The sequence below is a fragment of the Nerophis ophidion genome, linkage group LG10 (genome assembly GCF_033978795.1).
Source record: "Nerophis ophidion isolate RoL-2023_Sa linkage group LG10, RoL_Noph_v1.0, whole genome shotgun sequence".
In the NCBI taxonomy this organism is placed as follows: domain Eukaryota; kingdom Metazoa; phylum Chordata; class Actinopteri; order Syngnathiformes; family Syngnathidae; genus Nerophis; species Nerophis ophidion.
Genome location: NC_084620.1, coordinates 60,393,771 through 60,421,035, shown reverse-complemented (window position 1 = coordinate 60,421,035; position 27,265 = coordinate 60,393,771). Strand labels below are relative to the sequence as shown.

Sequence of the window (27,265 nt, the reverse complement as noted above, 5' to 3'; positions counted from 1 at the left end):
GTGCCGAACGCACGTGAAGATAAGGCGGAACTTAGTACAAAATAATCTATGACACCGGATACAAACCGTGACATGTTGCGAAAAGCAAACAATGAGCCGAGGACGAACTAAGGAATAACGCAGGCTTATATACTCAAATAATAATTGCCATCAGGTGTGCGACAAAGGAATAGCAGCTGGGACAAATAAGAAACCATGGCAACGAGCTACAACAGGAAGCGCACAAACACAGGAATCGGCCAAGTCTAAAACTAAACATGATCAAAACATATAAACGGCAAAACAATAAACAATCCGCATAGCGGATCGTGACAAGCAGGGGTGCTCACACTTTTTCTGCAGGCGAGCTACTTTTCAATTGACCAAGTCGAGGAGATCTACCTCATTCATATTTATAATTCATATTTATTCATTTATGAAAGACATTTTTATTAACAAGTTAATGGTGTTTAATGATACTACAAGCATGTTTAACACATATAGATTCATTTCTTTCATGAAGACAAGAATATAAGTTGGTGTATTACCTGATTCTGATGACTTGCATTGATTGGAATCAGACAGTAATGATGATAACGTCCGCATTTTCAAATGGAGGAGAAAAAAAGGTCCTCCTTTCTGTCCAATACCACATGAAAGTGGTTGGATTTGGCATCTCATTTGTCCAACTTGCATACTCCTTTTTAAACACTTTCTTATGAGAGTAGCATGTGTGTGTGTGGCCCTTTAAGTGACAGCACACAACCAGTGACGTCAGTGAGTGTGTGGGTGAGAGAGTGACGGAGCGGTCGCTGAGGGCACAGGAGAAACACATCCATCCATCCATCCATTTTCTACCGCTTATTCCCTTTTGGGGTCACGGGAGGCGCTGGCGCCTATCTCCGCTACAATTGGGCCGAAGGCTGGAATACATTGGCATCAAACTCTGCTGCTTGCTAGCTTGTGCACGCTAGCTTTCTGAGACTCTTATTTTGTTAGCACAGGCAGGATGAAGCAGGTCTTTTATGGTGAAGACAGGAACTGTGCAGTCGGTCTTTAGAGGTTTGACAGCAGGTACGGCCTAAGATTCTGTTGAAATAAAAAGTGTTTCTCTCCGTCCGTCTGTCAGTGATTTTTTTCTAAATAATGAGCTCGCAGCAGCCAACGTCATCTCACAAGATCCTCGGGTGCCGAGAATGTCAAACAACTGATGAAAGTGAAGTCTTGGTGAAGATTGATGATTGCTCATTTTTATGTCTATTTTTTTAATGCCTGGCTTGAGATCGACTGACACACCCTTCGAGATCGCGATCGACGTAATGCCCACCCCTGCTCTAAAGGATATCACCACGTGCTCAGGAACACTTCAGAAACCCACTGTCACTAAATACAGTTTGTCGCTACATCTGTAAGTGCAAGTTGAAGCTCTACTGTGCAAAGCAAAGGTCATTTATCAACAACATTTAGAAATGCCGCCAGCTTCTCTGGGCCCGAGATCATCTAAGATGGACTGATGCAAAGTGGAAAAGTGTTCTGTGGTCTGACAAGTCCACATGTCAAATTGTTTTTGGAAATATTCGACATTGTGTCATCCGGACCAAAGGGAAAGCGAACCATCCAGACTGTTATCGACGCAAAGTTGAAAAGCCAGCATGTGTGATGGTATGGGGGTGCATTAGTGCCCAAGGCATGGGTAACTTACAGATCTGTGAAGTCACTATTAATGCTGAAAGGTACATACAGGTTTTGGTGCAACATATGATGCCATCTAAGCGCCGTCTTTTTCATGGACGCCCCTGCTTATTTCAGCAAGACAATGCCAAGCCACATTCAGCACGTGTTTCAACAGTGTGGCTTCGTAAAAAAAGAGTGCGGGTACTTTCCTGGCCCACCTACTGTCCAGAACTGTCTCCCATGGAAAATGTGTGGCGCATTATGAAGCGTAAAATACGACAGCGGAGACCCCGGACTGTTGAACGACTGAAGCTCTACATAAAACAAGAACTGGAAAGAATTCTACTTTCGAAGCTTCAACAATTAGTTTCCACAGTTCCCAAACGTTTATTGAGTGTTGTTAAAAGAAAAGGTCATGTAACACAGTGGTGAACATGCCCTTTCCCAACTACTTTGGCACGTGTTGCAGCCATGAAATTCTAAGTTAATTATTATTTGCAAAAAAAAAATACAGTTTATGAGTTTGAACATCAAATATCTTGTCTTTGTAGCATATTCAATTGGATATGAGTTGAAAAGGATTTGCAAATCATTGTATTCCGTTTATATTTACATCTAACACAATTTTCCAACTCATATGGAAACCGGGTTTGTACTTGTACTTTAAAGAACTCAAAGCTCTTTGACACTGTTTCCACATTCACGCACACATTCACACAATGATGGCGGGAGCTGCCATGCAAGGCCCTAACCACGAACCATCAGGAGCAAGAGTGAAGTGTCTTGCTCAAGGACACAACGGGCGTGACTAGGATGGAAGAAGTTGAGGATTGAACCAGTAAACCCTCAGATTGCTGGCACGGCCACTCTCCCAACTTTGCCACACCGTCCTCAATATGTCAATATTTTTCCATTCCTGAATAAGCAATCTAATTTATTCCACATTTACTTCTTTCTCTGATATAAAAGCGCAGAGACTTTCTGTAAAGGCTTTCATACTCTGTTTTAGACATTTTAAATGGTGCAAGGAGAAACAGATGTTTACTGTTACTTTGTGGAGCATGTTTGAAATAAACCGTGCCGTTTTGCACATTTACGCACCATGTCTTGTTCCGGGCCCCCTTCGGAGGATACACAGCCAGCGGTGCCTTGCTAAACCGAGAGTGAGGGTAGTCTTTAGGGATCCGAAAGGCCAGGGTGTCCCAGGCACCGCTTGTGACGGCTGGGGTGGCTGCAGGTGCCTTGGCCTTCATGAGGACCACCGGGCTCCTGGAAGGCACGGGAGAGCCGTGGCGCCGCTCTAAAACGAGACATTAACATTAGTATCTACCGTGCACGTATTAAACACACATGAAATATTCTAATGGTAAATCCACATGTGACTACTGTGTGTGTAGGTTATCTTGATACCAATATTTTGGTACAACCCCTGTTTCCATATGAGTTGGGAAATTGTGTTGGAGGTAAATAAAAACAGAATACAATGATACAAATCATTTTCAACCCATGTTCAATTGAATGCACTACAAAGACAAGATATTTTAAAGTTCAAACTCCATCCCTGCATCCATTTTCCAAACTCATAAACTTTATTTTTTTTTTGCAAATAATAATTAACTTAGAATTTCATGGCTGCAACATGTGCCAAAGTAGTTGGGAAAGGGCATGTTCACCACTGTGTGACATCACCTTTTCTTTTAACAACACTCAATAAACATGCCGCTTACATGGAGTGATTTCTCCAGATTCTCTGAACCTTTTGATGATATTATGGAGCGTAGATGTTGAAATCCCTAAATTTCTTGCAATTGCACTTTGAGAAAGGTTGTTCTTAAACTGTTTGACTATTTGCTCACGCAGTTGTGGACAAAGGGGTGTACCTCGCCCCATCCTTTCTTGTGAAAGACTGAGCATTTTTTTGGGAAGCTGTTTTTATACCCAATCATGGCACCCACCTGTTCCCAATTAGCCTGCACACCTGTGGGATGTTCCAAATAAGTGTTTGATGAGCATTCCTCAACTTTATCAGTATTTATCGCCACCTTTGTAACTCGTGACACTTCCCCTGTAATCATTTTCAAAATGAAGGAGGCTGATTTCAATACCGGTAATTTGAAATCGCATAAAGGGAAGAAGATTAAGAGCTATTCAGTAGGATTTAAGGTCCAAGCTTACATCACACTCAAATTTTTACTGCATGCCTTTGGTAAGCGCAGGAGTGAGAAGAGGTTTTAAATTAATTAGCGCCCCCGGCGGCAATTCAAGGAAATACGGTATTCAACTGAATGTGGGTTGAAAATGATTAGCAAATCATTGTATTCTGTTTATATTTACATCTAACACAATTTCCCAACTCATATGGAAACGGGGTTTGTACAAGTACCGATACCAACATGTATTTCCATACTTTCGATACTTTTCTAAATAAAGGGGACCGCAAAAAATTGCATTATTGGCTTTATTTTAACAAAAAAATCATACGGTACATTAACCATAAGTTTCATATGGAAATCGAAGAATAATTTTGTCCTTTAGGATTTTTTTTTCTTTTAGTAATAAGAAGACAAAGGCTCGTAATTTGGCTGCTGACGAATGCAGTAACATTTTGTGTCAGTTCTAATTCTATCATTTTGTCAAAATTATGAGGGACGAGCGGTAGAAAATTAATTTATCTACTTGTTCGTTTACTGTTAATAGCTCATTATTTTCCATTTTAACATGTTCTATGTACACTTCTGTTAAAATGCAATAATCACTTCATCTTCTGTTGTTGGATACTTAAATTAAAGTTAAAGTACCAATTATTGTCACACACACACTAGGGGCTTCGCTACACGTCTTGAAATGCAGCCTAGAAATATGTCGCTTTTTAACTACGGAGATTTGATTATGTCATTAAAAGGAGAAACATCCTTCACGTGCACATATTGCTTCTGGAACTAAAAAAAAAAGGTGTGGCGAAATTATTCTCTGCATTTGACCCGTCACCCTTGATCACCCCCTGGGAGGTGTGGGGAGCAGTGAGCAGCAGAGGTGGCCACGCCCGGGAATCATTTTTGGTGATTTAACCCCCAATTCCAACCCTTGATGCTGAGTGCCAAGCAGGGAGGTAATGGGTCCGTTTTTATAGTCTTTGGTATGACTCGGCCGGGGTTTGAACTAACGACCTACCGACACTCTACCCACAAGGCCACTTAGTTTTGGAGCCCAAAAAAAGTCTGCGGGCTATAGAGCGTTTTCCGTTCGGGCTCCAGTACTCTGGAATGCCCTTCCGGTAACAGTTCGAGATGCTATCTCAGTAGAAGCATTTATGTCTCACCTTAAAACTTATTTGTATACTCTAGCCTTTAAATAGCCCTCCTTTTTAGACCAGTTGATCTGCCGCTTCTTTTCTTTTTTCTCCTATGTCCCCCCCTCCCTTGTGGAGGGGGTCCGGTCCGATGACCATGGATGAAGTACTGGCTGTCCAGAGTCGAGACCCAGGATGGACCGCTCGTCGGGACCAAGGATGGACCGCTCGCCTGTGTATGGGTTGGGGACATCTCTACGCTGCTGATCCACCTCCGCTTGGGATGGTTTCCTGTGGACGGGACTCTCGCTGCAGTCTTGGATCCGCCTTGAACTTTCACAGTATCATGTTAGACCCGCTCGACATCCATTGCTTTCGGTCCCCTAGAGGGGGGGTGTTGCCCACATCTGAGGTCCTCTCCAAGGTTTCTCACAGTCAGCATTGTCACTGGCGTCCCACTGGATGTGAATTCTTCCTGCCCACTGGGTGTGAGTTTTCCTTGCCCTTTTGTGGGTTCTTCCGAGGATGTCGTAGTCGTAATGATTTGTGCAGTCCTTTGAGACATTTGTGATTTGGAGCTATATAAATAAACATTGATTGATTGATTGATGATGCTACATGTTTGGGTATCGATCTGATACCAAGTAGATACAGGTCATATTAAAAGTCCTCATGTGTCCAGGGACGTATTTCCTGAGTTTATAAACATTTTACAAATTTAAAAAAAGGAAAAAAAGATTTTGTGATGATAACAAATATTGATGTAATCACTGTTGTATCGACTTGATATGCTGTCGTATCGTTAAAGTGGATGGCATTTGTTTACATTGAGGAGCGCTAGCTTGTTAGCAATGAGCTATTGTATCCTCCTACGGTGTGTAGTGAAGCCTACTTACCTATACCTCGTGCTGCAGGGATGATACTTGTAAGAAACTTACTTTATTTGTTGTCATGGAGTCGAGGATTAGTGATTTAGAAGTAGCTAAAACACTATCAACTGCGGATGGACGTTACATAGATATCTATATACATCCATATTTAAGAGTTATTTATTATCTTTAGTCATATTTGAAATAGCTAGTGTACTCTTTTTATCTTTTCTTTATCGCATGACCAATGGTACACTGTGGACTATCTTGAGCTTGGAATGCAGGAGTAGCAATACTCCTTTTTCCTATCTCTTCCTGTCTCCAGCTGAGGAAAACAATAGATATGTGTATTTGCTCTGAAGGGTGGGGGCTATTGGCATATTGAAAAAGACAGCGCTTCCGTAGGGTTTTTTATGTTGGTCTCTCCAAAGCTTTGGAATAAATTGCAAAATACCTATTCTTTTCTGGGTTATCATTTAAAATCAGCTTATGTGTCATCAAAAGAACTTGGGATTGACCAGCAACTTAAATTCCCTCGTAGGAACATCTGGTCCAAACGAAACACTAGCCAAGTTTAAAGCACTGCTTGTAGCGCGGATTTTTAGTGTTATAGCTTCTCCTTTATAGTTTTGAAGTCAAAATGCGTCCATTCTTCCCTAACTGTAAATACGCCATGTCTGCTTGCATGTACTCTGTGATTGTGCGCCGCCGAACATGCTCTTTTGCTCAGCAATGTCACAATGGCCGTTTAAAAAAAACGAAAAAAAAAAAAACAGTATTTTTTTAGAGGCGGTATAGTACTTTTTATGATTAGTTAGTACTGTGGTACTTTACTAGTACCGGTAAACCGTACAACCCCAGTGTGTGCGTGCGTGCGCCTCACAGCTGCACGACCATCAATTATGAATACATTTGGGGCCTGAGCTGATCAGAACGTGCAAGTGAGCGCATGAGGGAATGCATGAAGAGAGAGAAGCTCACACTTACGGTTCTTGCTATGCATGTCTTTGTGGGAGCAAAGTGGGGAGGGGACGGAGGGGGGTTGTGGTCCAGGATTCTTGCCCTCTGTCTCACTGGGAAACTAAACCCCAGCTACCTGAACACATGGTTGGACACAGAGGAAGGCAGGGAAGGGAAAGAAAAACACAGGAATACTCAGCGCACCTGTAACAATCTCAAATAGACGTGTGTCTGCCTGTCTTGCAGGCCATTTTCATGTGATTAATTTCTGTGCTGCAGGTGAGTAAATAGGCCACCGGGAGCAGGGGAGCAGGGGCAGCTGTATTCAGAGTAGAAGGATCAAAGTCCACGCTCACATTTGCAGGTATGCGGCCACCAACAGATTATTTCACGTGGACCCGCACGTCAGACGGAAGCCATTTTTGGTAATGATGCCGACTCCACGCGATGACCGAGTGAAGTGACGTGTCGGAGTGGTGGGGTCGCGGAACTCTATGTGCTGATTTACAAAACGTGGACGGCTGCCCAGGCAAGGTCACTAAGCCACTCCACTGCAAGGGCACCCTCGCTACTGTGCTCTCCCGCCTGTCGTTATGGGGATGGAGCGAGCCCAGCTGGCTGCCGATTGGCTGGAAACGGAGCATGATGAGGTAGCTCAGCTGGGTTGTTTACGCACAAAAAAACGCCAGGGGGGTGGTGTGAGGAGGACTGATCAATAGACAGGGAGTGTGCTAAAAACAACATGGCGTTCTAATATTTACTTTCTTATCGATGCTAGTTGGGTTGTGCGATATACACAATAGAAATTATATCAGGCAAGGCAAGTCTATTTATGGAGTACAATTCCTACACAAGGCAATTCAAAGTGTTTTTATTTTTTGTGGGGCTGAATAGGTAGAGTGGCCGTGCCAGCAACTAGAAGATTCCAGGTTCGATCCCCGCTTCCGCCATCCTAGTTAGACAATATCGGATATCGGCAAAAAAGCCATTATCGGACATCTCTATTTAAATTGTAATTCTAAAACAAATAACTTAGTCAATGTTTTGTGGAACATGATTGCCACATATATCTCCTGCAAGGCGAATGTTAAAAGATAAACAATGTTTCATTTTTTAATGCGTGATGCTCTGGAAATGAAGAAAAATAGTAAATGATAGAATCCTCAAACATTCATCATTCTGAAATTAAAAGCGCATAAAATGTGAAAATGTTAAAAAATACTTATGACTGTCCATCCATTTTCTACCGGTTGACCCTTTTAGGGTCGCGGGTGGTGCTAGGGCCTATCTCAGCTGCATTCGGGAGGAAGGCGCGGTACACCCTGGACAAGTTGCCGCCTCATCGCAGGGCCAACACAGATAGACGGACAACATTCACACACTATGGACCGTTTAGTGTTGCCAATCCCCAGATTGATTGATTGAAATGGATGATTTCAATCAATCAATCTATTTTCAATCAATTGACTGAAAAATTACCATGAATTCATTAACGTGGACCCCGACTTAAACAAGTTGCAAAACTTATTCTGGTGATACCATTTAGTGGTCAATTGTACGAAATACGTACTGTACTGTGCAATCTACTAATACAAGTTTCAATCAATCAATCAAACTTTTATCAGACAGAGAACATTCACACTCACATTCACACACTCGGGCCAATTCAGTGTTGCCAATCAACCTTAAAACATGATTTAAGTCTTGTCCTAAGACCCACTTTTATTCTTTGGCTTTTGACACTACGTGAGTTGTGTGGTCCTCTGTGTTTTTATTTTTGTTAGTTTTTTCTATTTATTGTTTTAATTGGGCATATGGTCGGGATGCCACCCAAACGCCTCCCTAGGGAGGTATTTCGGGCACGTCCGACTGGTAGGAGACCACGGGGAAGACCCAGGACACGTTGGGACGACTATGTCTCCCGCTTGGCCTGGGAACGCCTTGGGATTCCTCGGGAAGAGCTGGACGAAGTGGCTGGGGAGAGGGAAGTCTGGGTTTCCCTGCTTAGGCTGCTGCCCCCGCGACCCGACCTTGGATAAGCGGAAGAAGATGGATGGATGGGTTTTAACTGGCTTTACCCTTTAAAATCATTCTTAATCATATTTATTTCTTTTTTTTAATGATTTTTATATTGGTTTTATTTTTTATTCAGTCATTGGTAGAGCTAAGGATAATTTAATATTGTTTTTAATATTGTTGTGCAGCACTTTGGAAACATTTATGTTGTTCAAATGTGATATACAAATAAATTTGATTGGATTGGATTGAACCTATCCCCAGATTGATTGATTGATTGATTGACTTGATTTATTGAAACTTTTATAAGTAGATTGCACAGTACAGTACATATTTCGTACAATTAACCACTGAATGGTAACAAACGAAGAAGTTTTTCCACGTTAAAGGGGAACATTATCACGATTTCAAAAGAGTTAAAAACAATAAAAATCAGTTCCCTGTGGCTTGTTTTATTTTTCGAAGTTTTTTTCAAAATTTTACCGGTCCCGGAATATCCCTAAATAAAGCTTTAAAGTGCCTTATTTTCGCTATCTTCGAAACCACTATCCATTTCCCTGTGACGTCACACAGGGCTGCCAATACAAACAACATGGCGGTTACCACAGCAAGATATAGCGACATTAGCTCGGATTCAGACTCGGATTTCAGCGGCTTAAGCGATTCAACAGATTACGCATGTATTGAAACAGATGGTCGGAGTATGGAGGCAGAGAGCGAAAACGAAATTGAAGAAGAAATTGAAGCTATTGAGCGAATAGCTATTGACGCTATTCGGCCATAGCATGGGTGTACCTAATGAAGTGGCCCATAGCATGGCTGCCTTATTAGCATCGCCGGTAAAATGTGCGGACCAAACGATCAGGACTTTCGCATCTTGTGACACTGGAGCAACTTAAATCCGTCGATTGGTAAGTGTTTGTTTTGCATTAAATGTGGGTACCTAGTTTCAAATGTACATACAGCTAGCGTAAATAGCATGTTAGCATCGATTAGCTGTCAGTCATGCCGAGACCAAATATGTCTGATTAGCACATAATTCAACAACATCAATAAAACTCACCTTTGTGATTTCGTTGACTTAATCGTTGCAAATGCATCTGCAGGTTATCCATATATCTCTGTGCCATGTCTGCCTTAGCATCGCAGGTAAAATGTGCAGACACTCTGGCAAATTCAATGGGGGTCTGGCGGCAGATTTCTTGCCAGTGGTGCAACTTGAATCCCTCCCTGTTAGTGTTGTTACACCCTCCGACAACACACCGACGAGGCATGATGTCTCCAAGGTTCCAAAAAATAGTCGAAAAAACGGAAAATAACAGAGCTGAGACCCAATGTTTACAATGGGTTGAAAATGAAAATGGCGGCTGTATTACCTCGGCGACGTCACATTCTGACGGCATCCCCTCCAGAGCGATAAACAGAAAGGCGTTTAATTGGCCAAAATTCACCCATTTAGAGTTCGGAAATCGGTTAAAAAAATATATGGTCTTTTTTCTGCACCATCAAGGTGTATATTGACGCTTGCATAGGTCTGGTGATAATGTTCCCCTTTAAGCAATTCATGGTAAAGGTGCATGTCTTTGAAGGTGGGAGGAAGCCGGAGTACCCGGAGGGAACCCACGCAGTCACAGCGAGAACATGCAAACTCAACACAGAAAGATCCCGAGCCCGGGATTGAATTCAGGACTACTCAGGCCCTTCGTATTGTGATGCACAAGCACTAACCCCAACTTCAAAAGCGAATATTTGAGCACGCAGCAAACTGAGGCATGTATAACAAGGCGAGCAGAGCAAATCCCCTCCTCAGCGTGCAGCTCTCTGTGTATACGGCCTCACCGCTGACTTAATGCTCAGGTCGAGCATGAAATCAAATCCCGGGACGGTTTGTACGGCGCAAAACAACGCAAGGCCGTGGCAATGAATAGAGACATAAGCGGGCGAGAGGTCATACTTGGGAGGGGGGACGCGACAAGTGTGGCATGATGGGAATGTGCGACAATGGCAGGAAATGCGTGGCGAGATCATTTTACCGGAGGTCAAGAGGAGCATGACAGTAGTTGGCTGGAATCAAATGCAAACATTAGCATGTGCCATGATTGAAAGTCTGTGCAAGTCTAATGAGTCTGTCGTCGACCTGTTGTTTCCCACCCGCCATTCCGTGCGTGCCAGCAAGCAAAAACCGCTGCAAACAAGTGTGGAGGGCTCGGGGTGGGGGTTTGTGTGCAAGAGCAGGGACAAACAACAGTGGCTGCCTGGAGCCTGCAAATGTGTTTGTGTGTGAGTCTCTCTCTGTGTGTGTGCCTTCACAAAACCACTGATCTCTTTCCGCTGAGAAACCGAAAGTGAAAATGTGTGCGCTTGCAATTATGGAGGAAAGCAGTGTGTGTGAGAATGTGTGTGTGCATACCTCAGACGTTGAGGTTAGAGCACGTGCCTGAAGTGGCAGGTGCCAGACAGATAAGTGGGGACGTCACGATAAACGGTAGTAACGATAACTGCCGTAAAACTCCCGATTATCGTTTCAGAATTATTGATAAACCTTTATCGATAACCACACTCGAAAATGTCCGATAATGGCTTTTTTGTGCCGATATCTGATATTGTCCAACTTTTAATTACCAATTCCGATATCAACCAATACTGATATATGCCGTTATTATGCCTAATTTTGTTGTGATGCCCCGCTGGATGCATTAAACAATGTAACAAGGTTTTACAAAATAAATCAACTCAATTTATGGAAAAAAAAATGCCAACATGGCACTGCCATATTTATTATTGAAGTCACAAAGTGCATTTTTTTTTTAACATGCCTCAAAACAGCAGCTTAAAAATAGGGGCATGCTCTCCCTGAGAGAGCATGAGGAGGTTGAGGTGGGCGTGGTTTAGGGGTAGGGGGTAGCCAGGGGGGGTGTATCTTGTAGTGTCCTGGAAGAGTTAGTGCTGCAAGGGGTTCTGGGTATTTGTTATGTTGTGTTACGTTGCGGTTGTTCTCCCGAAATGTGTTGGACATTGTTGTTTGGTGTGGGTTCACAGTGTGGCGCATATTTGTAACAGTGTTTAAGTTGTTTATAAGGTCACCCTTAGTGTCACCTGTATGGCTGTTGACCAAGTTTGTCTTGCATTCACTTGTGTGGGTGAGAAGCCGTAGATATTATGTGACTGGGCCGGCACGCAAAGGCAGTGCCTTTAAGGCACGCCCCCAATATTGTTTTCTGGATGGAAATCGGGAGAAAGTCTTACATCTTAATTATTTTTTTTTTTTGCAATGATAATTTTAAAAAAAAACATTTTTGAAAATTATAAAATCGGTCTAAAATAGGTAGAAATGTATATTTAGTATTTTGATAAAAAAAAATTGAGAAATGGGACAAAAAAGGTTCAGAATGCGGAGATTGATTTTGGCGGCATGCCCAGTCCGAACTGCTCAAACGCCGCAACCATCATCAAGGATAACTAAGAAAGGTCTCTCCTACAGCTGGGCGATATGGCCTTTTTTTAATATCATGGTATTTATAGGCCATGTCGCGATGTACGATATATATTACGATATTTTGCTTTAGCCTTAAATGAACACTGGATGCATATAATCCCAGGAGTATGATGATTCTATGTGTCTACATTCAAACATTATTCTTCATATTGCATTAATACATGCTCATTTTAAACTTTCATGCAGAGAGGGATATCCCAACTAAGTCTATTGACCAAAGGTGTGTTTATGAAACAGTTAACAGTTATGAACTTTCACAGTATCATGTTCTCATAGTCATCATTGTCACCGATGTCCCACTGGGTGTGAGTTTTCCTTGCCCTTATGTGGGCCTACCGAGGATGTCGTAGTGGTTTGTGCAGCCCTTTGAGACACTAGTGATTTAAGGCTATATAAGTAAACAATGATTGATTGATTGATTATTAAGCAGTGGCACAAACATTCATGTCATTTCCAAAATAGAAAGTGCAAGATTGTCAGAGACATTTTAAAACAAGCTATTAGTGCACTTTTGTGCATGATGTCACTACAATAGTTTAAAACAAATTAAGTGCACTTTTGTGCATGATGTCACACAAGATATTTCAATAGCAGTCAAATAAAAATTACCTGCATAATAGGAAATCATATAGTGTATGTCCTTCGCTATGTGGTAGGTTACTACGGACTTTATCTCCTTCTGTTGTTGACTATTTTTTTCATACGGTGTTGATCTGGTAATGTTTGTTTCGGCATTTTGTTGGTGTGGCACCGAACGGTGATGTTGACATGCGGAATTTCAAGCGCTCTTCGCTCTCTTTCAAATGATGCAACATATTAACAATAATGCTACTTTTCGTAGCAACGCTTTTGCCCCACACTTGGACCCCCTACTGTTTTTCTTGGGAATTAATTCTTCCTTCATTTGTTACCAGATTCGCACCTTCTTTCTCTCGTGTTACCACTCGCACCAGAGCTAGCGTTACCCATGCCGCAACATCTCTGCTCCGCGAGGGTGTATACGTGTGTGACGTATGTAAGAAGGTGCACTTGTTTTATGTCTCTGTCAGAAGCAGAGACAACAAATAGTGAGAAAAGCCTGTAGTGTAATGCTTTGATTGATTGATTGATTGATTGATACTTTTATTAGTAGATTGCACAGTTCAGTACATATTCCGTACAATTGACCACTAAATGGTAACACTCGAATACATTTTTCAACTTGTTTAAGTCGGGGTCCACGTTAATCAATTCATGGTATGCCCGCAGCTAAAAGCAACTGTATGAGAACGTATACTCAAATATCACCATATACCGTATTTCCTTGAATTGCCGCCAGGTATACGTATAGTATGTGCCTGCCTAGAATTACTGCCAGGTCAAACTCGTTTCGCAAAATAATAAGCGCATGCTTAGCATTACCGCCGGCTCAGGATTAACGCCGGGTCAAACTCATTTCGCAAAATATTATTTTTATTAGCGCATGTCTAGAATTTCCGCCGAGTCTAACTCGTTTCGCCAAATAATTAGCATATGCCTAGAATTTCCGCCGGGTCAAACTCGTCACGTCACGAGTGACACTTCACCTGTCATCATTTTCAAAATGGAAGAGGCTGATTTCAATCATTTGAAATCGCATAAAGGGAAGAAGATTAAGAGCTATTCAGTAGGATTCAAGGTCCAAGCTATTGAATATGCTAAAAAGAACAGTAAGCAGCTATGTTTTATTAATATACCGTAGCTGTGTGTGTCAAATATGAGTCATTAAATGACTCCCGCCTCCTGGTGGTAGAGGGCGCTAGTGATCCTTCTTGCGACTACTCGGCTGCAGAAGAAGTGACAACAAGCAGCAAGAGTGAGCAGCGATCGTTTATTTTTTCCTCTCGCTTGCACTTTTAACATGGAGGATTATATATCTAAAATAAAACAGTTTTCTAAACTGGACTTTCAATGGAAGCAGGAGGTAATAAAGGAAGATCTCCATCGAGACAGAGAGAGTTTTAAAACTGAAGAAAGATAAGGAAGACTTCTATAAACAAGTTATCGATGCTTTTGATCAGAAGGTAAGACCATAATGTTTTTTTTTTTATTAAATGTGCTTTTCATGATGTATCCTTACATCACACTCAATATTATAAGCGCAGGCCTAAATTTACCGCGTGCCTTTGGTAAACGCCGGAGTGTGAAGAGGTTTTAAATCAATTAGCGCCCCGGCGGCAATTCAAGAAAATACGGTATTCATTTTCTATATCACACCGTGACAAACCCGCGATATATCGAGTACATCGATATATCGCCAAGCCCTAGTCTCTCGTGCTCCCGGCAACAACCTGTCCAGTAAGCAAGACAAAGGGGATTACAGTGAGGAGCTTATCCTCTCATTTGTGTTACGATTTCATTGCATTCTCTCTTTTTTATTATCCTTCCATTGCATTCTTGTATTGAATCTCCTCAGGACTGCGTTTTGATTCGTGTCCAGGGCGAGTGACTTGACCTGCTGTATAACATCTGTGGTGTGACGCTTACCGTAGTGCGCGAGGATGCTCTGAGTAGTGACCACCTGTTTGCAGACATGGCAGACGACGAGATGAAAGTCCTGCGGCGAGGGAAACAGACGGCGGCGGAGCATCTCTGGAGGAGGAATCAGACAATCGAGATTTAATGACAACTTGATGAAACTGACGTTAAGTTTGCAGTAAACATAGGCGCAGGCTGAAATGACGTGACGGCCGCCATCTGGTCACGTCTCACGTGTTCCTGGGTTTTGTCAGAAAGGTTTAGGAACAGTAATTAAAAAGGACAAGAAAAAGTTTAGTCAGGAAACCTTGGAAATTCTGGCTTTTGGGCTACTGCACACAGTGAAGCTGGGAGGGGGGAATAATTGGAACGTGTGTGGGTGTTTGTGTGCAGGAGCATGTCATGGTGACATTCTGAGGAGAAGAGTGTCTGAAAAGTTTGCACCATTGGCTCTACTTAAAGGGGAACTGCACTTCTTTTTGGAATTACTTCTGCATTGAAAGGAAAATGTGAACGTTGTGATACGTCTGTGAAATTAATACGCTGCATGCTTAAAGTGAGCAAAATATGTAAATATTACATGTTATTCTGAAGTCTGTGACTACATTACATTACATACGTTTCAGGATGTAACGTATTTTTCGGACTATAAGGCGCACTTAAAATACATTCATTTTTTTTCAAAACTCGACAGTGCGCCTTATGTATGGAATAATTTGGGTTGTGCTTACCGACCTCGCATCAATTTTATTTGGTAAATGGTGAAATGATACAGAAAGTGTGACCGGTACATGGCAGTCACACATAAGAGTCCCGCGCAATATGATGGCAGTCACACATAAAATATATGTGTAGACTGCAATATGATGGCAGTCACACATAAGAGATATGTGTAGCCTGCAATATGATGGCAGTCACACATAAGAGATATGTGTAGCCTGCAATATGATGGCAGTCACACATAAAATATATGTGTAGACTGCAATATGATGGCAGTCACACATAAGAGACACGTGCAAACTGCAATATGATGGCAGTCACACATAAGAGATATGTGTAGACTGCAATATGATGGCAGTCACACATAAGAGATATGTGTAGCCTGCAATATGGTGGCAGTCACACATAAGAGATATGTGTAGACTGCAATATGGTGGCAGTCACACATAAGAGATATGTGTAAACTGCAATATGATGGCAGTCACAAATAAGAGATATGTGTAGACTGCAATATGATGGCAGTCACACATAAGAGATATCCGTAAACCGCAATATGATGGCAGACAAACATGAGATACATGTAGACTGCAATATGATGGCAGTCACACATAAGAGATATGAGTAGCCTGCAATATGATGGCAGTCACACATAAGAGATATGAGTAGCCTGCAATATGATGGCAGTCACACATAAGAGATATGTGTAGCCTGCAATATGATGGCAGTCATACATAAGAGATATGTGTAGACTGCAATATGATGGCAGTCACACATAAGAGATAAGTGTAGACTGCAATATGATGGCAGTCACACATAAGAGATATGCGTAAACCGCAATATGATGGCGGACAAACATGAGATACATGTAGACTGCAATATGATGGCAGACACACATAAAATATACATGTAGACTGCAATACCATGGCAGTCACACAGAAGAGATACATGTAGACTGAAATGTGATGACAGTCACACATAAGAGATACGTGTAGACTGCAATACGATGGCAGACACACATAAGAGATACATGTAGACTGCAATATGATGGCAGTCAAACATAAGACATACGTGTAGACTGCAATACGATGGCAGTCACACAAGAGATATGTGTAAACTGCAATACGATGGCAGTCACAAGAGATATGTTTAAACTGCAATATGATGGCAGTCACACATAAGAGATACGTGTAGACTGCAATACGATGGCAGTCACACAAGAGATATGTGTAAACTGCAAAATGATGGCAGTCACACATAAGAGATACGTGTAGACTGCAATATGATGGTAGTCACACTTAAGAGATATGTGTAGACAGCAATATGATGGCAGTCACACAAGATATATGTGTAAACTACAATATGATGGCTGTCTCACATAAGAGATACAGTACATGTAGAATGCAATATGACATAAGCAAACAACACCAACATTGTATATGTTCCATTGAAAATATAGAACATTACACACTGCGTTTAAAGATGTATCAAAATGCTTTAATACGACTTTGATGGATTGTACTGTGCTTCAACATACAAGTATTATTATGGTGTGTGCATAAGGTAAGACATATTATCTGGCATTTTGTTTCGCAATATTATGCAAAAACAACTTTTCTTACCTTCCGATAACTGCTGATATGTATTTGGGATCTGCATAAGTCCTGAAAATTTGTGCGAGTCCGCCTTTGTAGTCAGTGCCGTTGTCGATAAGCTTCTTCTTTTACTCTATCTTCCTTTTATGGGACATTCATCCTCTACTTTTGCCATTTCTAATAAAAAGTAGTGTAAAGTTCTTAGTTAAATCTGTCAGTAAACTCGTCATGAAAGCACTGAAACATACCGGTGTAGTAAGTTTACATAATTCACCCAAGGAACTTTAGTTAATAGAGAGATCCGATCAGAAAGTTTTTCACGGGACACATTTCCGGCGTTGTTGTTGCACTAGTGAGTCACAAATGAGGAGATGCTGCTGAAGTAAAGTCTGAATGTCATTAAAACAGTTAGCGCCATCTTTTGAAACTTCTTCCACTGCCGTCCTTGCACGCTACACCGCTACAACAAAGATGACGGGGAGAAGACGCCGTCGAAAGAGCCACGTAAATAAGACCGTCCACTAAACGGCACATTCTGAAGCGACTGTCAGAAAGCAACTTGAAGATGATCTGTAAAACATCATTTTTGCAACATTTTGACCAAAGAACCCCCATCACATGCTATGTCCACCACAAGGCAGTCCTACATTTAGAAAAAAAAATCATAATATGACAACTTTAATGCACCTAGACCCGCTCATCGGCTGTGCGCCTTATAATCCGGTGTGCCCTACGGTATATTAAACATTGATGGAGGCGTTTGGATGTTTTTAAGAGATTTATCATGGATTCAAGTGACTCCCATTGACTCCTTTGTTAGTTGACTTTTGCTATTATTTACGAGTTACAATGCATAAAAAAGAAAGACCACTGTGTGCTTATTCCACACAAGAATCGTGAATGATACAACAAAAATCCCCAAAAAGCACAGTTTCCGTTTAAACTCTCGGTGAAACCCCGTCTTCCAAGCGTAAGTTCTACATCAAAAATTAACGATGAAGCAACAGCGTTGACGGCCTCCCTGCTCGGCGGCCAGATGCAAACAGGCAGCTCCACAAACTAAGCTAAATGGGAACAGTGCGAAGAAGAATGAGAGAATACACTTTCCTTCTCAGCTGCCAAGGAAAATGCAAACCTACAGCCTAATTCTGCAGCCTGGGACTAAGTTTGCAGCCAACTGATGCACGCTGCCAAATAGCTGACGGGCCAGAAAATGAGCAAGGAAAAAAAGTGAACATTACTAACACTATCACTCACTTTACCAGTCACATTCGGAGTTACATCCACTTCCTGTTTACAGTATAAAATGACATGAAAAGGAGAGCAACATGTGTACAAGGCAAGGGAATCATGTTTTGATCATACTGAAGAAACAAAACAGCAAAGAGCTTCCTGTAAACCTTGTTCACATTCATAAAACTGGAATAATAATCATGTTAGACTCAGGATGGGCAATATGGCCTTTTATGAATATCTCCATATTTTTATGCCATGTCACGATACACCATATTTATCGCGATATTTTGCCTTAGCCTTGAATGAACACTTGATGCATATAATCACAGCAGTATGATGATTCTATGTGTCTACTTTAAAACATTCTTCTTCATACTGCATTAATATATGCTACTTTTAAACTTTCATGCAGAGAGGGATATCCCAACTAAGTCAATTTAGCAAAACTGTATTTATTAAACAGTTATTATTAAGCAGTGGCACAAACATTCATGTCATTTAAAAAAAAATAGTCCAACATTGTCAGAGACATTTTAAAACCAGCTATTAATGCACTTTTGTGCATGATGTCACTAAGATGACATATCAAAACAACACTGAATTAAAGTGCACTTTTTGTACAGAACACCACTACAATAGTTTAAAACAAAGTGCACTTTTGTGCATGATGTCACTTAGAAGACATATAAAAAAAACACTAAATTAAAGTGCAATTTTTGTACAGAACGCCACTACACTAGTTTAAAACAAATAAAGTGCACTTTTGTGCATGATGTCACTGAGATGACATCATAACAACACTAAATTAAAGTGCACTTTTTGTACAGAACACCTTTACAATAGTTTAAAAAAAATAAAGTGCACTTTTGTGCATGATGTCACAAAGATGACATATCAAAACAACACTAAATTAAAGTGCACTTTTTGTACAGAACACCACTACAATAGTTTAAAACAAATAAAGTGCACTTTTGTGCTTGATGTCACAAAGATGACATATCAAAACAACACTAAATTAGAGTGCACTTTTTGTACAGAACGACACTACAATAGTTTAAAACAAATAAAGTACAGTTTTTTGCATGTCACTAAAATGACATATCAAAACAACACTAAATTAAAGTGCACTTTTTGCACAGAACGCCACTACAATAGTTTAAAACAAATAAAGTGCACTTTTGTGCATGATGTCACAAAGATGACATATCAAAACGACACTAAATTAAAGGGCACTTTTTGTACAGAACGCCACTACAATAGTTAAAACAAATAAAGTGCACTTTTGTGCATGATGTCGCTAAGATGACATATCATAACAACACTAAATTAAGGTTCACTTTTTGTACAGAACGACACTACAATAGTTTAAAACAAATTAAGTACACTTTTTTGCATGTCACTAAGATGACATATCAAAACAACACTAAATTAAAGTGCACTTTTTGTACAGAACGCTACTACAATAGTTTAAAACAAATTAAGTGCACTTTTGTGCATGATGTCACACAAGATATTTCAATAAGTGTCACATAAAAATGAGCTGTATATCAAGTAGTATGTGTCCTACGGTGTTGATTTGGAAATAGTTGCTTTGGCATTTTGTGGGTGTGGCACCGAACAGATAATGCTACAAAATTAGTAGTGCTGCTACTTTTTGTTTGATCTATTGATTGATACTTGTATTAGTAGATTGCACAATACAGTACATATTCCGTACAATTGACCACTAAATGGTAACACCCAAATAAGTTTTTCAACTTGTTTAAGTCGGGGTCCACGTTAATCAATTCATGGTAGCGACGCTTTTGCCGCATAAATGTTCCAACATATTCCTGCTTGAAGCCAAACCTCCGCCAGACGATGGACCCCCTACTGTTTTTCTTGGGAATTAATTATTCCTCCATTTGTTAACAGATTCACACCTTCTCTCTCTCGTATTACCACTCGCACCACACCGTTAGCATCACAGCTAATGTTACCATGCCTCTACCTCTTTGCTCCGCGGGAGCGTGTGACATCGCTCTCGTGACAGTATGTGACGTATGTAAGAAGGTGCGCTTGTTTTGAGTCTCTGTGAGAAGGAGAGACAAGAAAGAGTGGGAAATGCAGTGTAATGCCCGCAGCTAAAAGCAACTGCGTGAGAACATATACTCGGATATCACAATATAGTCATTGTCTATATCGCACAGAGACAAACCTGAGTATGTCGATATATGGCCCAGCCTTATGTTAGACTATGACTAAATCTTTAAAGGGGAATTGTACTTTTTGGGGGGAATTTCGCCCATCATTCACAATTCTTATAAGAAACGAGAAGACCAATTTTTTTTTTCCCGCTTTCTAACATGTGAAAATCGTCTCGTTCTTGGTGGCTAGCAATGCAGCTGACGGGAACCATACTTGCCAACCCTCACGATTTTTCCAGGAGACTCCCGAATTTCAGTGCCTCTCCCAAAAATCTCCCAGGGCAACCATTCTCCCGAATTTCTCCCGATTTCCACCCTGTCGTCATGTCCGCTTTTCCTCCGTTCAAACAGCGTGCTGGCCCAATCACATGAAATATACTGTTTACATATACACATATGTGAATGTTGCTATATATGTCTGTCTGCCCAAATAAATACATTAAATCATTCATTCAAAGTTCCGGGCACTCAATTCAGTCCAAACGTTATTAATTGTCTTTAGTTACACTTACTAAACGATTAATCAAAACAACATAATATAAATCAAAGTTTTTGCTAATTAAATTATTTGTTGCAGCTTATTTTAATGTGTAAGAATTTAAAACACATTTTAATTTAAAAAAAATATTGTATTCTTACTATGTAATATTAGTTTCATTATTATTAATAGGAACTATGACACATTTCCATGTTTGCCCCTAAATAATACAATTTGAAAATACTCAAATAAATAGAAATAATATTGAAAAATGTCCCTGCTTAGGTCATGTCTACACTAAGTTGTTCAACCCCTTAAGCAAATAATTATTCAGCCTAAACCTCGTTTCTGCCACAATAAACCAGCGTTTAAGGTCCCCCTAATCGGACACATTTTTACGTGTAATTCTTGAATCTCCGGCACTTAGCTTTGTGTGGACTCGTTGATCGTTTCCAAAGTGAGTTCGGAGAGGAAGTGACGCCAGAAAGACCACGCCCACACCGGAAGTGACGTCAAAAATTATGATTACTTCTATGTGTAGAAATCTTTATTTATAATTGAATCACTTTTTATTGGGATGCACCGAAATGAAAATTTGTGGCCGAAGCCGAATAATATTTAAACGCTTGGCCGAAGGCCGAATAATGAATGCAGTTTTTCACAATTTTTTAAATATTGCATAAATAGCCTAGAATAAATATTTAGACGTGTTTTTCAAATAAAGTAATTTTTTTATTGAATATTGACATTTTTTTAATATTCCAGTAGCCTTTGCTTTTCAAAAAAAGCACAAAGTTTTTAATTTATATTAGACTTTCAAACAAAACATGCATTCCAAAAAAAATAAAGTGCATTAAAGTGGATAAACCCACAACAAATGAATTATTGTCCTTTTGGCAAAAGTCTGCTTAGCCACAGTAGATATGCTAATAATGTAAACAGAAGGCTCAAGTAAATCTCAATTAAGTGTGTGCTTGTAACCTCATACACTTATACAGGTAGCCTACACAACAGGCTAATAATGTAAACAGAGGCCCCATTAAATCTCAATAAGTGTGTGCTTGTAACCTCATACACTTATCCCAACCACCGGGCCATGGCCCGATTGGTACCGGGCCGCAGAATAATTTTTTATTCATTTTTCTTAAAAAAAATAAAAATAAATAAAAATAAAAATAAATAGATAAATTATTAAATCAACATAAAAAACACAATATACACTTACAATTAGTGCACCAACCACAAAAACCTCCCTTTTTCATGACAAAAATGTAACTTTTTCATGACGAAGAAAAAAAAAAAGAAAAAAAAAGAAAAAAAAAGGGCTCCTCACCCGGGCCGCGGGACAAATTATTAAGCGTTGACCGGTCCGCGGATACAAAAAGGTTGGGGACCACTGGCCTACACGACAGGCTAATAATGTAAACAGAGGCCCCACTAAATCTCAATAAGTGTGTGCTTGTAACCTCATACACTTATACAGGTACACAACATATCCCAACGTCACTGCACGCACGTTGGTTGATTGCATCACCGCGTCAAAAAATTGCGTCACACGCCACTATTCGGCCTTGTTTTTAACTCATTCCACCGAAGGCCGAATGTGGCTTTTTTTGCCATATTCGGCCGAATATATTCGGTTACCGATGAATCGGTGCATCCCTACTTTTTTATTTTTCAACAAGTTTTTAGTTATTCTTATATCTTTTTATTCCAAATAGTTCAAGAAAGACCACTACAAATGAGCAAAATTTTGCACTCTTATACAATTTCATAAATCAGAAACTGATGACATAGTGCTGTATTTTACTTCTTTATCTCTTTTTTTCAACCAAAAATGCTTTGCTCTGATTAGGGGGTACTTGAATTAAAAAAAATGTTCAATGGGGGTACATCACTGAAAAAAGGTTGAGAACCACTGACTTAAATAATCACTCATCTGAGTTATTTTAGAAATACACACAGGTGTAAGGTGTGTTTCCCTGTGGTCTCTTGCTGGGCATTGAAATGTCAAGATGCCAGTTAGCGGTAGTGGAGCTCCATTTTGGCTCTGACAGAATGTGTGTGTGTGTGTGTGTGTGTGTGTGTGTGTGTGTGTGTGTGTGTGTGTGTGTGTGTGTATTTGAGGGCAGGGGGGGGTTGGTATTTGTCCAGTGAATGTGAAGACTTTTCTCGACTGTGCGCGTGTGTGCGTAGCAAAGCGATGATCAAACACAGTAACGTGCTGCCTCTCTGGAGTATTTATACCCACGAAAGGTGCAAAGGAACCCCTCAGGCCTGCTCCCTGGAGGTTTCGACAGGCGGATAGGATAGCCCTTGGGGGGGGCAAAAAAATACTTCGACTTGAAATAATCGCAAATGCAGGCGTAGATTAGTTGACGTGAAAATGCATTTGCAAGGTGCCGTGCCGAAGCAACAGGTAAAAAACAATGTGGAAAAGTCAACTTAGCACATAACGTTTTGTTTGTGGCATGAAGCAGTTTGCATGTGCACATAAGGTTAAAAAAAAAAAACCGAAATGCACATATTTGTTTTTATGTGTCAGTCAGCTTGATACTTTATGCCAGTGTTTTTCAACCACGAGTGTACTGTGAGATATTGTCTGGTGTGCCGTGGGAAATTATGTCATTTCACCGAATTGGGTTCAAATTAGAGATGCCAGATAATTTCGGGCTGCCGATATTCCATCCATCCATCCATCCAACCATTTCTACCGCTTATTCCCTTTTGGGGTCGCTGGTGCCTATCTCAGCTACAATCGGGCAGAAGGCGGGTACACCATGGACAAGTCGCCACCTCATCGCAGGGCCAACACATATAGACAGACAACATTCACACTCACAATCACACACTAGGGAACAATTAGTGTTGCCAATCAACCTATCCCCAGGTGCATGTCTTTGGAGGTGGGAGGGGCCTATCCCCAGGTGCATGTCTTTGGAGGTGGGAGGAGCCTATCCCCAGGTGCATGTCTTTGGAGGTGAGAGGGGCCTATCCCCAGGTGCATGTCTTTGGAGGTGGGAGGAAGCCGGAGTACCCGGAGGGAACCCACGCAGTCATGAGGAGAACATGCAAACTCCACACAGAAAGAATTATCAATGGATAAATGCTTTAAAACATAATATCGGAAATTATCGATATCGATTTCAAGAAGTAAAACTAATGACTTTCTAAAACGCAGCTGTACGGAGCGGTACATATCCGGTAAAACACGGACGGAGGCCATACTTGCCAACTCTCCCGATTTGCCGGGAGACTCACGGATTTCAAAATCTCCCGGGGCAACTATTTTCCCGGTTTCCACCCAGACAACAATATTGGGGGCTTGCCTTCATGATGGTTTGTATGTTGTATGTATTTGTACCTTGTTTTTAGAGTTGTACCTTGTTTTTACTGTTGAACCTTGTTTTTAATGACTACTGCTGCAAACCAAATTGCCCCTTGGGGACAATAAAGATTTTCTAAGTTTAAGTCTAAGTCTAAGGGGGGGTGTATGGTGTGTGGTCATTAAATATGTATTCTGATTAGGGATGCACCGATTAATCGGTAACCGAATATATTCGGCTGAATATGGCAAAAAAAGCCACATTCGGCCTTCGGTGGAATGAGTTAAAAACAAGTCGAATAGTGGCGTGTGACGCAATTTTTTGATGCGGTGACGCAATCGACCAACGTGCAGTGACGCGGTGATGTTGGGATATGTTGTGTACCTGTATAAGTGTATGAGGTTACAAGCAAACACTTAATTGAGATTTAGTGGGGCCTCTGTTTACATTATTAGCCTGTTGTGTAGGCTACCTGTATAAGTGTATGAGGTTACAAGCACACACTTAATTGAGATTTACTTGAGCCTTCTGTTTACATTATTAGCATATCTACTGTGGCTAAGCAGACTTTTGCCAAAAGGACAATAATTCATTTGTTGTGGGTTTATCCACTTTAATGCACTTCATTTTTTTTTGGAATGCATGTATTGTTTGAAGGCCTAATATAAATGAAAAACTTTGTGCTTTTTTTGAAAAGCAAAGGTTACTGGAATATTAAAAAATGTCAATATTCAATAAAAATTTGCTTTATTTGAAAAACATGTCTAAAAATGTATTCTAGGCTATTTATGCAATATAAAAAAGTTGTGAAAAACTGCATTTATTATTCGGTATTTGGTATTCGGCCTTCAGCCAAACGCTCATATTTTATTCGGTTTCGGCTTCGGCCACAAATTTTCATTTCGGTGCATCCCTAATTCTGATATATGTTCTTTACAGAAAATGAGCCAAAGTCAGTGAGCCTCCCTCCCGAAAATCTCCCCAGGCAACTATTTTCCCGATTTCCACCCAGACAACAATATTGGGGGCCTTCATGATGGTTTGTATGTTGTGTGTATTTATACCTTGTTTTTAGAGTTGTACCTTGTTTTTACTGTTGAACCTTGTTTTTAATAACTACTGCTGCAAACCAAATTGCCCCTCGGGGACAATAAAGATTTTCAAAGTTTAAGGGGGGGTGTATGGTGTGTGGTCATTAAATATGTATTCTGATATATGTTCTTTACAGAAAATGAGCCAAAGTCAGTGAGCTTCAGTTTTAAAAATTAATTTATCTTATAATTTTTATTAAAAATTAAAACGGGTCCCACAGACCCGAACACCACCCAATATTTATCAATTCATGGTAAAGGATCCGAGGATGTGGTTGTGGCTTGTGCAGCCCTTTGAGACACTAATGATTTAGGGCTATATAAATAAACTTTGATTGATGATAGATTGAAAGTGCCAACTTAACTCTCTTTAAGTGCTGGCTGCTAACAACAACAACATAGCTCGGTTGGTAGAGCGGCCGTGTCAGCAACTTGAGGGTTGCAGGTTCGATTCCCGCTTCCGCCATCCTAGTCAGTGCCGTTGTGTCCTTGGGCAAGACACTTTACCCACCTGCTCCCAGTGCCACCCACACTGGTTTAAATGTAACTTAGATATTGGGTTTCACTATGTAAAGCGCTTTGAGTCCCTAGAGAAAAAGCGCTATATAAATATAATTCACTTCACAACAACAACAACCCACCATCACCCAGCTACGTGACAGCTCAACTTCTTCGCCGAGCTTCACCACTTCCCCGCACGGCTCTCCGGGGCCAGTCTCTCGGTCTGCGAGCGCGGAGGAAAAAAACGTCGAGCGAGCGTCAAACGAAAGTAAAACCTCATCGCACAAACACCGACATGAAACTTTGAGAGAGGGGGGTGGGGGGGACATGCTGCTTCCACGTTAGCATTAGCATGTTGCTACTGGCGCGAGACGGGGCTGCCCGACGCGCCTGAACGGAGCTTTAAAAAAACAAAACAAACAAAAAACTAACAAACTTGGATATAAAAAAAAATAGTTTTAAATAGCTACAATGTGGCAGTAAAGTAGGGTCATGGTGTCGGGTTGCTTAACTCGCCTGTAGGAGGGCCACGGTGCCGCCTCCTCATTTGTTGACAGTTACTTTGCTGCGTTCTGACAGGAGATAGCGAGTTAATCACAGGCACTTTCAGGGGCACTCACTTCCCGACACTTAAAAACAACAACAGCGCCGCACGAGGCGCCCAAACTTACCAACTTACCGCCAACTGGACGCAATTCAGCCGCACTGACGGACGAGGACCAAGGCTGACAAAAGACGCTGTCCGGACTTGCTCTTTGGCGAGCCAGTGTCGCCATTGCTCTTCCTCCTTGTTTGATTTTGCTTCCTCCTCTCTCTCTCTCTCTCTCTCTCTCTCTCTCTCTCTCTGTCTCTCTCTCCCGCTGTTTCTCACGCAGCAAGGCTCGGAACCAGCCTATGACGTCATCTTCGGCCGTATTCGGTCGTACTCGGCCAGACTCGGCAGTTTCACGGTGAGTAGCGTAAACATTGAATTATTCCACGATTTGTTTCATCGCTGCATTGCGAAAAGTGTATGTCACGAGAAGTAATAAATACAAAAAAAAAAAAGGTACAATTTATCAGTGTTTTTCAACCTTTTTCTGAGCCAAGGCACATTTTTTTAATAAAAAAAAAAAATCCCGAGGCACCACCAGCAGAAAACATATTGACAATAAAAAGTTCCATCCATCCATCCATTTTCCAACGCTTATTCCCTTTGGGGTCGCTGGTGCCTATCTCAGCTTCAATCGGGCAGAAGGTGGGGTGCACACTGGACAAGTCGCCACCTCATCGCAGACATTAAAAGGTTGTTCTCACAATTGTTGGATATGAACTCAAACCATAAACAAGCACTGATTGATTGATTGAAAAGTGTAT

General features: G+C 41.0%; 1 protein-coding gene across 10 annotated transcripts in view; it reads right to left on the bottom strand.

The window, feature by feature from the left end:
• atxn7l1 (ataxin 7-like 1) overlaps positions 1–26,747 on the bottom strand; it is a 49,982-nt gene extending 23,235 nt beyond the window's left edge. For 4 of the 10 annotated variants that reach the window (XM_061914313.1, XM_061914314.1, XM_061914312.1 and 1 more), the window contains exons 1-3: positions 26,589–26,747; positions 14,789–14,893; positions 2,755–2,953 (exon numbers count right to left, since the gene is read on the bottom strand). In XM_061914313.1, the coding sequence (XP_061770297.1) occupies positions 2,755–2,953; positions 14,789–14,893; positions 26,589–26,685 (401 nt within the window). In that variant the 5' untranslated portion in view covers positions 26,686–26,747. Of the gene's footprint in view, positions 1–2,754; positions 2,954–6,798; positions 6,908–14,788; positions 14,894–26,425; positions 26,482–26,580 lie in introns of those variants that run through there. The other 6 variants (XM_061914315.1, XM_061914319.1, XM_061914316.1 and 3 more) reach the window with 6 other exon arrangements.
• Positions 26,748–27,265: the final 518 nt, after the last annotated feature.